Consider the following 14,694-nt stretch of genomic DNA (forward strand, 5'->3'; position numbering starts at 1 on the left):
ATAGTATATAGTGTGAATTGCGACTATAAGTCTTAGGCTTAAATCTTTACAACATAATTAGCTTTACACAGATGCTTAATTTTTGCAGGCCAATCTAATTTTTTAATACCATAACCCAAGGACCTAAACACCAGAACTCTACATGACAGAGCTGATGCAATGAAATATAGTTACACTTTTGATTTTAAAATAGAATTAAACTTCCATGTGACAGTTGCATTTTCACACCACTATTTCTTCATGCATACCTTCACAATATTCAGCGTATTACTTTCGATTGTTAAAGAATAAATGCTCAAGAAGTAAACAAACAGCAGAACTGTTTGAAAATTAACTTTGAAAAGATTGTCAACTGTTTTTACCTTATAGTTGCAGAAGGAGCATGTGGTGAATTCACTTTGACCAATTGATTCATACAGTATTCCAAAGACGATGATGGATGCCAACGTGCTTCCTATTCATGTGACACCGGTTACAAAGCATTTGATGAAAAGTGGCGGGGAGTAGTAACCTGCCAACAGCCTGACTACAGGGTCGTCCACAGCTTCTGGCGTGTCCACAACCCAAGCTGGGCCAACATCAACACCCAGAGACAGCTCCCGTTCTGGCAGAACTCCAGGCGCAACAAGGGAAGACTCGACTAGTCCTCTCCCTCTGATTAGCAGAGCGAGGTATAACCACGTTATACAAAGCAGCTACCAACAAAAGATCTGCCTTTCTCAAAAAACTGCTCAAAAGACGGACAAACAGAAAAAGCAGACAAATCCAATGTCGCAGCCATAGCCAGTACAAACAGCACAACACACCCCACACACAAAGAAGGAAGGGGGGAGAAATAAAAAACACCAACCAGAACCAAACACCAGAGAGAAGGGGCAAAACTAAAAGGAACAGGCTAAAAAGGAACTACCAGGAACCAGAGGAGAAACAGAGGACGAGCCCCCAATTGTTACGACCCCGTCTAGGCTGTGAGGCCATAACACTGAAAAAGAAATGCAAACGGCTAACTTAAACACACAAAATATATGCTGAAAATGCATTGTAATAAAAACAGGAGTTGGAATAATATCATAATGGCAGAAGGAAATAGTTAAAAATAACAGTCATAGAACTGACATTTATGGTATAACTCAATAAATGTAACTGTAGACTTATATGTAATGAGTCATAATTAACTCCACCCTTACCTTATATATATATATATATATATATATATATATGATGTGATATGATGTGACAGTATTTCCTGTGTGACATAACACGGCATACATTTGAATTTGCATGCTAATTTCTGCTTGACGATCATTATTCATATAATACTCAGGGGTTTAACTAATTCCAGTTTAACCGTGTCATCTCCTTAAAACTTGGGATGTCATTCATGATGGCAGGGACGCAATGTGATCAAGTCAGCATAGTGTTGTCAAGTTCTTATTATTTTATATCATTATGATATCAGAGGAAATTATGTATTTGTTGTTTCTGAGGGAAAAAAGTTTCATATTAAACTTTCATATTAATATAATTTACTCTGATACTTCAAGGAAGAGTATCTGATTTGTTCACAGCATTCATTTGAACTCAAATTTAAATTATTATGCTAAATTATTAGTAAAAAGTAGTGACAGTACGTGAGGGAAATGTGTGGGGAGGCTAACATGTAAATGACTACTAATCAAGACCATTTTTGTTACCTATACAAACAGACAGTAATGCTGAATTAATTTTCTAAGAAACGTTCACAGCCATGTTATCCAGCTTTAATCGTGAACTTAAGAGATCTGATGATAGCAACACTAAGTGATTCTAAATGATTCTCTAATTGGTTTCCAAGACGCTATGTAGCTAGCTATATTATAGCTGAATATGAATGGGTATTATTACAAACAGGTACATAGCAGTTATAAATTTGAAACTGCAAATGGAATTCCAAAATTTGCTTCTCAGTTCTGACTGGTCAGTTTCCCTACCAAAGGTTGTAGGCTTTCAACCTCAATATTTTTTTTGTTAGTGTTTTGTTTTTGTTTTTTAAATTTATCTATTGGTCCACCACCATCCCCCTCTTTAGAGGACTATTAAGACTTAATTTATACTTATGTATTGTTCATGAGGGAAGATACATAAGCGCAAATAAAGAAACAATAAAAAAATAAAATTTATTAATAACACCAGCAGTATAGTATGTACAGTTTGTATGACAGATGTTAAACATTGTTATACAGAGATAGAATTCTGTATTAGGGAGAGTTTGGATATGGAGAAAATTGTTTTGTGGTAGTTATGTAGCTTGGTATGGAACTGGGTATGGATTTGTGTACCTGCTTTTTCAGTGTTCATTTGGAGGCATGATTACTGTAGAATATTAATTACCAAGGTCCAGATTGAGTCATATTGAGTGGATTTGCCAATGCGGAACCATGCTCTACATTTCACCTAGCATGTTTTTACACCTAATTTAGATTTTCATCATAATCAAAATTATATCACTGATGATATACTGCAGTGGTTTGATTAATGTTCCAGTCTTTAATGATGATTTGGACTGATACACAAGAACACACAAACAATATATTTAAAATAAAATATAGTTTAATAATTGTAATAATCTTAATACAAGCGCTATTCATTATGATTTAATGTATGTGCAACATTAGATGCTTTATTATTATTGTTGTTGTTATTTAATGCAACACCACAAGCAAAGAGCTATGGGTCAGCTTCATTTGGAAGACGGCAATAAGTATGTCAACAGATTCATATTCTGTATTATCTATTATGTATGTCTACAAGGACAGAAGAAAAAACAGAACATTAAATACAGAAAAATCCAGTTTAAATGCAAGATTACGTTGTAAGAGTTTAACTCTTATGAGATTAAGAATGTATTAAGAAATACTCCTTTGTGAATTATCATGATGTGAATGCATCAGTAGGGTAGTGGGGGAATCAGGTTCCTGTCCGGTTGACTGGTTGTGCTCTGGTGATCCTCCCAGGATGGAGTGCACGCCAAATGCATCAGGTCTGTCTTTTCCGCAGAGCGGGTTTCAAGACAAACCATCACAAATTCATGGGGTTACACCGCTGACGCACAGAAGTCCACAGGAAAGGCCGGAAACGGGAGGGGGATGCTAAGAAGTTATCTTGCCCAGTGGGAACACAGAGTTTACAAATACTTGGAAAGATCATTCTCTACCACCTGAAATGGAAGAACAGCTATAGCTGCATAATTCTTGAGACAATTCCAACATCTCACTCTGTAAAAACAATCTGATATCATTTGGGTGAATTTGGGTGAAATCTACGAGTACATATGCAATCTTTAAGAGTATAAACAAATTTCTACAATAATTTATGGTGATTTTATGGAGGGTTTTTTGTTGTTGTCTGTTTTCTTACGCTGGGATTATTCAGTGGAGAATATCTCTTCACAACTTGGCCGTCTCGGTCAATGAGGAACTGCACAAATGTCACACACAAACATCAGTCACAACATCACAGCACCTTCTAAGCCAAAAGAGCAGACAAGCAGTGAATTTAAAAACAAGGAACCAGATAGAGAGATACAATGTAATGGTTCTAAATTTCCATAAATAAATGTGAATAGGAGCTAAGGAAGGACATACCTTAGTGAAATTCCACTTGATGCCACTGGAAGGGATGGGAAAGTATATGTGTTTTACCATATGAATCACTACTAGTAATTATGTCAGCCATCATAATGCAGTTACAGAGAGGTAGTGACAGAAAAGTGACAGAAGAATTAAAGCATTAATCCTGCTTTGTCATGTCATGGTTATTGAGCCCTTTGTGAGAAGATATCTGACTTGGCATGTCCCCTTTTGCTGAGTGGGTGCTGAGATGCCAATGTGGCATTACAGCATGTCCATGCAGTGCCATCACCTGGAAAGTGAGTCTGTCCAGTGCCTACACCAAAACCACCCCAAACCCTGCCCGCAAATCAGATCTCTCCAGTATTCAGATCTAACAACGTTCTCTTCGTCCAACCTTAACATTGTACCTGAACCAAATATTCTTGTGGAAGTCAATAGAACCAAGATTGAGACAGCTTTATATTAATTATTACGGGAAATAAATGCTTCTGCTTGTATCACTAAATGGGAATAGTGCTGACTTACTTTCCCAGAAATCCTTTGCCATTAGGCTGTTCCTTTAGCCACTTCCATAGTGGATGTGCATTAGGTCCATTCACATTGATTTTGCTGAACATGTCAAACTGCACATTGTATGACTTCGCAAATTCTTTGATTTGTGCACTGGTGCCTGGTAGTTAAGGTTTTGTTGCTGTTTGCCTCTGTTGTGTTCTACATTTGTTGTGTTGTTCAAAAAGTAAAAGGTCAAAGTTCTTCAATATTCAAAGGCTTACCGAATTGTTCTGTAAATGAGATCATTTAAGAAAAAAAGGTTCTAAGACATTAGGGTTAGGGTTAGAATAATCATATCACCATTTCTCTATAAGGAAGTAAAGTTTCTTTAAAATTTGTGTAATGCAATTCTGGTCATTACCTGAGCTCCCGTGTCACAGATTATTTCTACAGGATACAGGAAAAAAATATGTATCTAAAAGAAAAATGATTATGTAAAAGTTCTGTCAGTTAATAGAAAAATATGTAAATTCTCTAGAACTGCTTAGAAAGATACTGTTAAATGTCTGTAATACAAGTCTGTTCTTTACCTGAACTCCAGAGATCTCCAGTGTGGGCAATCAGGCCATCTGGATCCTCCCTGTGTATTGGATGCTAGGGTTAGGGTTACAGAATATAGAAAACATGCATATTTTAGGAAGGAAATTTTAAAAAAGATTCTGTAAACATTATGACAGCATATAGAAAATAATATATAAATTCTCTAGAACTGCATAACCCATATAGGGTTAGGGTTACAGAATATAGAAATAAAAATATGTCAGTTCTCTTTAAGGACATAGAAAGATTCTGTAAAGGTTCTGACAGTGTGCAGAAAAAAAAAAATTTATCTACAAGGATATTAAAAGATTCAGTGTACAAGATAAAATATGTAAATTAGGTACAACTCCTTAGAAAGATTCTGTAACCAGAAAATGTGAAAAAAAAAATAAAAATAATTTCTAACCCTGATCTTAATCTGTTTAATTTCTTCATTTCAACACTTCCACTTGTGGGGGTGAGACATTTTTTGAATTGCATTTTTTATATTTAGTTTTTCCAAAGAAATACGTAATTTCTCTACTAAAGGTGATTAAAAAAGAAAGAAAGAAAGATTATGTAATTATGTAATATCCCATGATGTAATACCCCGAAAATTCCCGCTTCTGAATCTGCGGCTTCACAAGTTCACGTATTTTTTCCTTGGAACCTCACACTTACAAGTCGCAGTTTATCGCGTCTCACGACCTATTTCGTTGTGTCAAGTGTATCGTGTAGCGTGTTAGCTTTGCGTGTGTGTGAAAGTACGGTACGCTACATCCAGAAGAACGGAGCGGCTATTAGACATACCGTTTCATCAAGTTTCCGTGAAACTGCTAAAAATGTATCCAACGTTAGGAATAAATACATCGTTAGGATGGAATCGGCCAGAAGAATCATCTACGTTTACCTGTACAATTTTAAAGGGTGATGTAAATTATAACATCAATTTTTAAATGAACTTGAAGTGTTTTGGGGAGATATTTAAGGTTTAACATATGAAGATAGGTCCTTTTAGGCCTTTATTAGTTGTCCGTCCAAAATTCGCATTTTTGGACGGACAACGAACATATTCAAAATTCGCGGTGGGGTCTAGGAACGTAACCCCCGCAAACTTTGGGGTACTACTGTAATTCCTCTACCTGTGGTAGCAGTCCCTAGTTATTGCAATTTGTCACATAAACATTACCAGAGTTCTGATGCTGAAAATGTTTAGATTTTTGCCTTTTTCCGATTCCTCAGGCATGGGCTGCTACTGTTGATGGTGGTGCTCCTTATGCTGCTGTCAACAGTAGCACTGAAGATCTTTCCAAGTGATCCCACAACTGTTCATAAGGCAATTGGGAGCAGGGTTATTCTTGGATGCCATTTTACCTGGGAAGATATGGATCACGGACCTCTGGAGATAGAATGGACACTTAAATTTGACCTTCATAAGTAAGATCCTACCATCCTTCTTTATACCTCTGATAAATTATATTCTAACTTCTATTTCCCTTGATGGACAGAGTTTACTTTAACTCTTCGGATCCAAGTCAAGCAGATACACACAGAGACCAGCAGCTGGATGGCAACAAGAAGGTCTACAATATCTTCCTGCTTTGCTTTCTGAAGAACTGTTTAAGTACAAAACTGTTTCAAGAACAATCAAACAAAGACATGATACAAAAGAAAGAATTCATGAAATTAAAGTAAAAGTTATCTCTAGTCTTACTCTCCAACAATATAGAGCTTACAGAATTATAGGGAATTTATAAAGTCGGTGACACAGCTTGGCTAGCTAGCTTTTAGTGGTTAGAATAACACGTACAGTTAAGCACACATGCATAGTGTACAATCAAGTAAAGACTTCTCAAACATACCTTGCCATTGACTTGGATTTCTGGGGAGTGGCTTGCAGAAGGATGTTTCCATTTTGTGAGACATTCATCCTCTGTTTGACTTTGGTGCTCTGGGTGTCCATTTTGTACTTTCGTATTGTAAGGTGGTAAATGTTGCATATACGGTCTGAGGCCCTGGGAAGCGTTCTTACCCCCTAGTGGGGGCAAAACACCAAATTAAGTACACGCACCAGCATCAAGGCTTGAATTACTCCGTGTACTAATGACATCCTGGAAATACCCACCATTGCACGTCCTTCATCCTGTACCAAAATCACCAAAATAAACATGCTTTGGTAAAGATGCTGCCTCCTTTGTCAGCCACCTTGTCCCCAGCTTTCTCTCTGTAGATCTGGAGCAGGTCCAAGAGTGTGTCCACAGAGTCCTCCACCTCAAACCGTATCTATGGTTTTGTTGTACTACAGCAAACGGCAAAGCAGTCACACAAGAGACTTGAGACAAACAGAACTCTTCTGACCACATGAAATACAAATGTTTGCATTTGTAATTCAATCAAACAATGACCTATGCATGCAACATTAAGCATAGCATGCAAGGACAAAGCAGAAAACTAAACAGCAGAAAAATATATATAAAATGCAGATCTTTGCTGGCAACAGCACAAGATGCTGCGGATGAATACTGTATATTAGGACATGATCACGTACCTTTGATAAATTGAAAAGAACTTGGATTGCCAAGGTGATGATCTCCATGGAAGGAACACTGCGGTCGCAGCTCCTTATCAGGGTGAAGACGGTGCATGTGGCTCCACTGTTCACAAGGCGCTCACAACACCCTGGTGAAAGTCTGGTTGCAGTCTCTTTAATCACAATCACAACAAAGATGTTGTTTGATGCTCTCACCTTGAAACGACAGTCATGTTTGTGTATTCTGCCCATGGTTCTATTACCTGAATTCTTTAAGGCCATAAGAATGTGGGTATAATTGTGATATTCCAGAAGGTAACTCAGGGCAGTCTTGGTCTTGTGATACAGCTTGTCTTCTTTGGCTTTCCTGTTGACTTTCCTGAGGCAATGTCGGATGGAAATGACCTTGGAGGTATCATGGAATTTTCTTGAGCTATGACCTCTCCAAAGGGTCTAAAGATATCATAAATGTCATTGTTGCATGATATTACAGCTTCTTACAAAAGCATATTGTTAAATTCTGTGTTTTCCCCTGTTCTATTGAAATTCAAGCAGGACATCTCACTGTAATTTCACCATTTGGCAGGACACACTAGCTTGTTTTTGATTACTCACCATCAACTTTCTAGACTATCTATCCCCATTTCTCATCTGTCTATAACACCCTCACCTAGAACTGTATAAAGAGTTTGGCAGGCTCTCTGATCACCAGAGAATGATGCAGTGCCTCATCATGTGCTCTCTGTTGGCCAAGTGTTGTCAAAGTTTACTGTGATGTTTCCAAGGTAATTGACACAGCAACCATCTGCAATCTAACTATGTAATTTAAGGCAACCAGAGAGTCACCAAATAAATTTTAAAAAACGCAAAACAGACATCCAAGAAAGTTATTTCCCTGCCTGCGCCTTTATAATTCCATGCCGAAACTTTTCTTTCCTGCGTCTCAGAAGGAATCTTCTGGCCATGTGCTGGATAACAGTGGCAGCTTGACTGCGGCGGTGAAACCAAGCCACTCTCTGTACCTTGATGATGCTCTCTCTTTGCTCAAGGTATTGCTTTCTTTGAAGCTTCGCCCTGACCCAATGCTGGATCAACACAAACAAGGCAGAGAGGTGGGCATTTTAGATGGTATAGTAGCATGTCAGGTCTTTATGTTGGGCTTACTTGTTAGTTGTAAATAAATACAAGATCAGTAAAATAGCTTAGAATGTGATATATATATTGGTTGTGTCAGATTTGAGTCAGGTTGTCCAGTCTCAAAAGGCAGCTTCCATGCTTAAATTGAAAATAGTATACTTTTTCCTCCGAAGGCACATCCATGGCCAAACTACCAGTCCCCTGTACTACACCATCCATGAAAAGGTAAAGATTACCTGGTTAGCAGGTACATAGTCATTATTGAATAAAGCTCAGATGTTTGAACACTGCTGTTTGAGTCTATACTGCTGTGAAGACAGAGCATCGGGGCACTTGGACATGCTCATTTTCTGTTGGACATGTTCATTTCATCACACTGCCAAAGCCTTAGCATTAGAATCGCCCGAGTGTGGAAAGAGTTCTGTACCTGGATGTACAGGACGGAGGAGAATTGCCTCCGGGCTGCTGTCAGTGCCCAGTGAGCTCGCAGGGCCCTCTGGATCCTCACCGCACAGAGATGCACTGAACCGCCGACGCACCACAAGCGTGTGCAGCTTCCTATGCCTGGAGACAGGGGTGATGAGAGTAATGCACAGTTAGAGCTGAAAGGGCATTTTCAGCCATTGAATCTTATGCAGTCCAGTTGCACTTGTGATTGCACTGAAGGAGTGTAATATAAATGTTCAGGTTGTATAAAACAGTGGAGGTCAGGGAGTCTGTTACCTAAACAAACAAAGCTCAATTGAGGACAGGCTCAAGGACTGCTGGGGTCATTAGTGTTAAAGATGACATGCCATGGCTTTGACTTCAATCATGTTCAATCATGTTTACGTGACTGACAATATGAATGGTCACCACCCTCTTTTTAGAAGCTTGTTCTCCCTAGAATGATGGTCAAAAACAGGCTGCAGTGGCAATATCAAGCACAGCCTGGCAATAGCCAACAGATGCGCTGCCCATCATCAATGCAAAACTGTTAGAGTAAAGGAGCAACTACAAAAACAGGTAGAAACGCACGTTTCAGATTTAGACATTTAACCTGGCTAGAGATGTCTCAGAAACAGTATAAAATATTTATTAAATTGTTCTACAAACATATGATGTTGACCAGTTGGGAAGTGATGCTTGCCAACAGTGATTTCACAACAAAGGTTCTCTTTTCCAATGTATGTAATGGTCATAGATACAGAAAATTGACTGCGGAGTACTTATGCGTTGCCTTGCGAGCTGGCCATGGCAGAAGGCCTGCAGAGTGACGGCGTCAGTAACCCACCTCCTCTGACACTCCTGCTTCACTCTGGCCAGCAGGAATGCTCGGAATCTCTCCTGGAGAATGCCCACTGCCCACCACTGTCCTCGGAATGCACGTCTGTGCTTGTGCATTTGTAAAGCAGCCTGAATGACGGTGGCAACGTTGTGCATCGCTGTTATATTCTGACGTATGCAGTGCCATCTGAAAGCTGCCTGAATGAGAATAGCACACCTAAGCCTCACATATTCCTCATGGTCATTCGTCGCCTGAATATATAACCTGTAATGTTTCTGTATGATAACGGCAGACAGCCTCATGACCTGGAACTTGGTCCATGCCTTCTGAAAGCAACCTGAATCAGAGTAACTGCTTGCTGCTGAAGAGCAATTTCTCTCCTGACCTTCTGACCTCTGTAGCAGGCTTGTAGGAGAACCGCAGCATGGCACAGTCTCAGGAAGTGCTCCCTCTGCTGGCAGGCATAAAGTGTGGCACAGTGTTTTTGCTGAATGGCAACAGCAGTATATTTCATGCATAAATACTGCATCTGGGCACAGTGGGCCCAGAACAGTGGCAGCCTGATGCTTTTGGCTCAAAGAGTGGCTGGCTTTCATACCACGGAACGCTGCTTGTAAAAGCACAGCAGACCGCTGCATCCCCTGTAAGTACAACTTGGCCTTCCTCATCAGTGTGTCTGCACAGTGCTGAATAGTCCTGGCTGCCCACAGTAGCCTCTGTTAGTCTTGTTTGTTGATTTGCTTCCTGATGTGGGACGGAATGATTACTGCAACCTTCCTTTGTTGTTCACAGAGAAGACATTAAGAATGAAGAGAAATTCAGCCACAGAACAGGGCGGTGGAAGGGAGCTCAGCGATACAAGCTACCAGATGGAGCCAGCTGAAAATTACTCCTCTCATCCTCAAGAAGCACCTTGAAATCCACTGATGGTGACTCATTAGCTAAGACATTAGCTAAGAATTGTTACATTTTTAAAAGGCAGTGCAACTTCCTACCATAATCTACTCACATAAAACATACATATAATCAGTATACATGTCCTCCTAATGCAGGTCATAAATAATGGGGAGAAATGTTACCATTTTGCTCCATTGCAAAGGAGCAGTCTGAGTCACTGGAGATGTTTAGTTTCACTTTGCCCTGATAGCCACACTTGATGGTCTGGGTGGTTTCCTGGTGAATGTCCTCAGCCGGCAGGCGGCTTGGATGGTAGTGATGAATCAGACAGCAAAGAATTCTGCCACCCGAGAAAGCAACTGTGACATTTTCAGCTTAGAGAGGAATCAAAGACACAGGCTCCATTAACCTCGATTCCAGCCACAATAAACTGTAGTAAATCAATGAAACATTATTGGTGCTTGAGGGGGAAAAGAAAAATCACCCCCAAAATAAACATACACACACAAACAACCACCACCCACCTTTAAACTGTAAAATTCACAGACAGAGTTGACCCAGTCCAGGAGCAGATGTATTTTCTCTCTGGGATGTTGAAATGTTGGCATTTCTTTTGTGCAACTCACAACACATTTATCAGCCCTCAAACAACACCAACATCTGTTTTGTTTTCCATGTTTTCCCGAGGACGCAGATTTCCTCTTTGAGTTGTTCCACATCAAGCTAAATGATGTCAACCTAAATGATGAATTATTGCTATTTGATCCATATAAAAAGAAAGAAGCCTGCCTGCTTATTTAAATCACTGCAGTGCAGGGTGCAGTCTGTTACTGTGGCAGTCAAATGGACGGTCACCCATGTCAACAGAAATAAATGTTTACAAGATAATTACGGTATGTACAGAGCAGAGTTCATCATGGTAGTTAATATCATCAGCATTACAATTTGGAACTATTAATATTAATATTAATTAATATTAAAATTAATAGTTAATAGTAAAATTTATGTTCAAACTATTAATATTAATATTTTAAAAAGTACAATTTTAAATTATTCCACAATAATTAAATACAAGCAATAACATGACTTATCTCTCCATGAGGCTTAGATGTGAAACCTTATAGCTGAATTATATTAGCAATATTGTATATTATGACAATTCTAATCAATTTTTTAAATGAAATTATCATCCAAGTTTAGAATACAGTATATAAATGCTGAATCGATGTAAATCTAATGGGTAATGACCAAATCAATTTTACACTGTTGTGAATTTATAAACAAAATCAGAGCACACAAAGGATGTAAATCAGAATAAAACAAAATACTTGAAAGTTAAAAACGATTTTCCACAGTAGATTAAGGGTCTTCTCGCTGAGTCCATCTACTATGTCTCTGGCATCGGTGACTGTCCCTAAAATGATTCCAACATTTTATGGCTCATCTAAAACCTCCCACAGAAGGGAACACTGATGCATGTGTACAGGGCACATGGATGATGATCTTGAGTGTTCTAGTATCGTGCTCATCAGACAGGCCATTCCCCTAACCGCCATCAACATGTATACGAAACCAAAGCACTCAATCCCATGTCCCTTCCACTAAAGGTCAAGTGGACCTTCTGACCTAGAATTAAGGCAAATCTCTTGTATCATAGCAAAGAACAACCTAGGATCAAATAAACATATACTGAAGACAAACATTGAAGCGCCTTTTAAAGCTACGCTAAGCGAACGCCGCATCTCAGGTCAACGGCGAGCTTCTGCACGGCGAAGCTGAACTCAGCCAGGGGCGTCTGGCTGTGGGACACAGCGAGACCTAGAAGAGCAAGGTGGAGTGGGAGATTGCCCTCACCACTGAGAAAGTCCCGCGAGAACGCCAGCAGGATATCTTTACTCGTCTGAGGGACCACCATGAAACGATGGAAATCAAAATCAATTCCATGTTAAATTGTGATAGAAATGTAAGAATGAGACGAAACAGATTTAGCACAAACACTAAATCTGACTATAAATACAAGAATGGGAAACAGAGATACAATTAACAACAAACTGTTATGTTCACATGTTTTATTTGGGTGTGAGTCTGTAAAACAATGTGGAATAAGAGCAAAAAATATTTGGCCTTTGGAAGGTTAGTGACTGATAATCACATATACCCTATTTCAAAGTCTCTTCTACCTTTGGCATAATATAGTTTAGCATTTATTTGTTGCATTGTGATCAGTTAAATCAGAATAGCGCCACTGCAAGGATATCAGAGGAAATGCTCTATTGCTCTCATGCTTATGGTTGAATTAACAGTTGTTTCAGTATGGCTTTGAACGCTAATGTTTTATCTGCTCACACATTTTAGCTACTTAACCTACATAACTAATCCTTACTTTTCCTAGCTCTAGCCTTCGTGTAATATCAACGATGGCGTTTGACGAGAAAGTTCAAGCTTCCTGTATGCGTATTTCTTTTTTGGAAGTCACACAAATCACATACATTTAATTAGTCATTTAATCATGTCGACTTTTTTAGTTTACGTTTTCTTCCACGTAATAAAACACCAGTTAGCCATCTAATGCTATCTCTGAAACTAATAAGAGGCATGTCAAATCCTTGATAGGTTCATCCATGTAACCAGTCTTGTTTGAACGTTCTATATAAATTTGACAGAATGTGTATCCGTATGTTTGAGTTAAGCCCATCATACACAGGATAACGGGGAAATGAAAAAGCTACCGCAGGCAATGTCTGAGATTGAACGCCTTATTTTTAATCGGTCTTTTAGGTTTTCCACAGAAAAGTTATGAAAGAATAATTCTTCACATACAAAATATATGAGGTAGCCTAATACATAGCACCGGCGCAATTTTATGCTTGTTTATGAGTAGGCCTACATTTTGGAAACTGCCGTTTCAAATTGTATTACTGAATGTTTACAGAATCTTTCTATGGAACTGCAGGGAATTTACTTTTTTTTTCTATACATTGATAGAACTTGTACAGAATCTTTCTGTCCTTATAGAGAACATACATATTTTTAGTATAGACTGTAAGAAATTTCACATTTCCTCATAGAGAATACACATATGTTTCTATACTGTGTAACCCTGAGCCTATTCTTTATATGAGGGGAAGCTCGAGGGACTTTTACAGACTTTTTCAACGTTCTTACAGAGAATATAAATAGTTTTCCTATACACTCATATAACACTCAAAGGTTTGGGAATTGAATTAGATGCTTCCCTTTGGAATTTTTTTGAGTCTTCCAAGCTGAGCACAAATTCCTGTATTTTCAGTTTTCAAAGAGCTAAATTAGCACGTGTGGCTTTAGGTAGTGAGCATACCCCATTTCTCCTTGTGCATGGTCTGCTGGTGAACTGCGATTTCTTCGTCCAGTGATTTGAGCTCCATGGACAATGTGGAAAGGACAAGTTTGGAGGCTGCTTGGTTGAGACGGACACCTCTACTGGTGTCGTATTCTCCTATGTGCCGAATTATAATTTTTGTGTGCTAAATATACAGTGCTTCTGAGTGGTTGCCGCTTTGTCCTCTTGCATCTGCAACCACAAACAGGACATACTAAGCTGCCAAATAATAACTGAAGGATTTACAACTTAAGTCTTTCCACGTTTCCTATGAAGGAGAGGTCTCTGCCAATTTCTTTTGTTTTGTTTCACATGAAGTTTAAAAAATGTAATGACATGACTTCTTGATTGAGCTACGTTTTCTATTTTTTTCCTTTCAGGTCGGCTCCCATCATATAAACTCTGGAACTTCATGAGCACGGTGCCTGCAAATATAAAAGAGCAATAATATAAGTGTTAGAAGTAAAATTAGACTGAATCTTGATTGTGTTCAATAGGTCAACCATACTGATTGCTGAATGTTTCTTTAACAAGATGCCCAAGTCATTCGACTTGAGGTGTACTTAAATATTTGATTTTTTCTTGTCTGGATCATGGATCTCTCTCACTAGTTTTTTTTCTTCTAGGTTTCTCTGAAGGTTGTTTGAAGTGGACAGATGTTTTCATCTCACTGGATGAGTCTGGTGAGAATGATGCACATCCTTCTTTACGTAGTTTTTATCATTTAAGGGTTAGGCTTCTCCACAGGGGGTTTGGAGGGGGCAGATGTTTCTCCATCAGTGGAAAGGGTCTGGAGTGTAAGCACATAACTCTTCCTTGATTG

The 14,694-nt window shown here is 38.8% G+C and overlaps 1 protein-coding gene and 2 long non-coding RNA genes across 3 annotated transcripts; all 3 read right to left on the reverse strand.

Moving 5' to 3' along the window:
* Positions 1-2,571: 2,571 nt before the first annotated feature.
* On the reverse strand, positions 2,572-6,645 carry LOC145653806 (phospholipid hydroperoxide glutathione peroxidase-like). The gene is made up of 6 exons (XM_081708049.1): positions 6,545-6,645; positions 4,694-4,743; positions 4,137-4,281; positions 3,624-3,648; positions 3,397-3,456; positions 2,572-3,196 (listed from the first exon to the last, which is right to left on the reverse strand). The coding sequence occupies exons 1-6, from the start codon at positions 6,643-6,645 to the stop codon at positions 3,164-3,166; spliced, it is 414 nt and encodes a 137-aa protein (XP_081564175.1). The 3' UTR covers positions 2,572-3,163.
* A 36-nt stretch (positions 6,646-6,681) lies between these two features.
* On the reverse strand, positions 6,682-7,661 carry LOC145653889 (uncharacterized). The gene is made up of 4 exons (XR_014120130.1): positions 7,476-7,661; positions 7,231-7,385; positions 6,808-6,981; positions 6,682-6,717 (listed from the first exon to the last, which is right to left on the reverse strand). It is a non-coding gene; the product is annotated as an uncharacterized LOC145653889 (long non-coding RNA).
* Positions 7,662-8,217: 556 nt separating this feature from the next.
* LOC145653895 (uncharacterized) lies at positions 8,218-11,250 on the reverse strand. The gene is made up of 4 exons (XR_014120136.1): positions 11,038-11,250; positions 10,696-10,887; positions 8,777-8,913; positions 8,218-8,297 (listed from the first exon to the last, which is right to left on the reverse strand). It is a non-coding gene; the product is annotated as an uncharacterized LOC145653895 (long non-coding RNA).
* Positions 11,251-14,694: the final 3,444 nt, after the last annotated feature.

Source organism: Electrophorus electricus, chromosome 26, assembly GCF_041902795.1.
Source record: "Electrophorus electricus isolate QZ-2024a chromosome 26, ASM4190279v1, whole genome shotgun sequence".
NCBI classification, from domain to species: Eukaryota; Metazoa; Chordata; class Actinopteri; order Gymnotiformes; family Gymnotidae; genus Electrophorus; species Electrophorus electricus.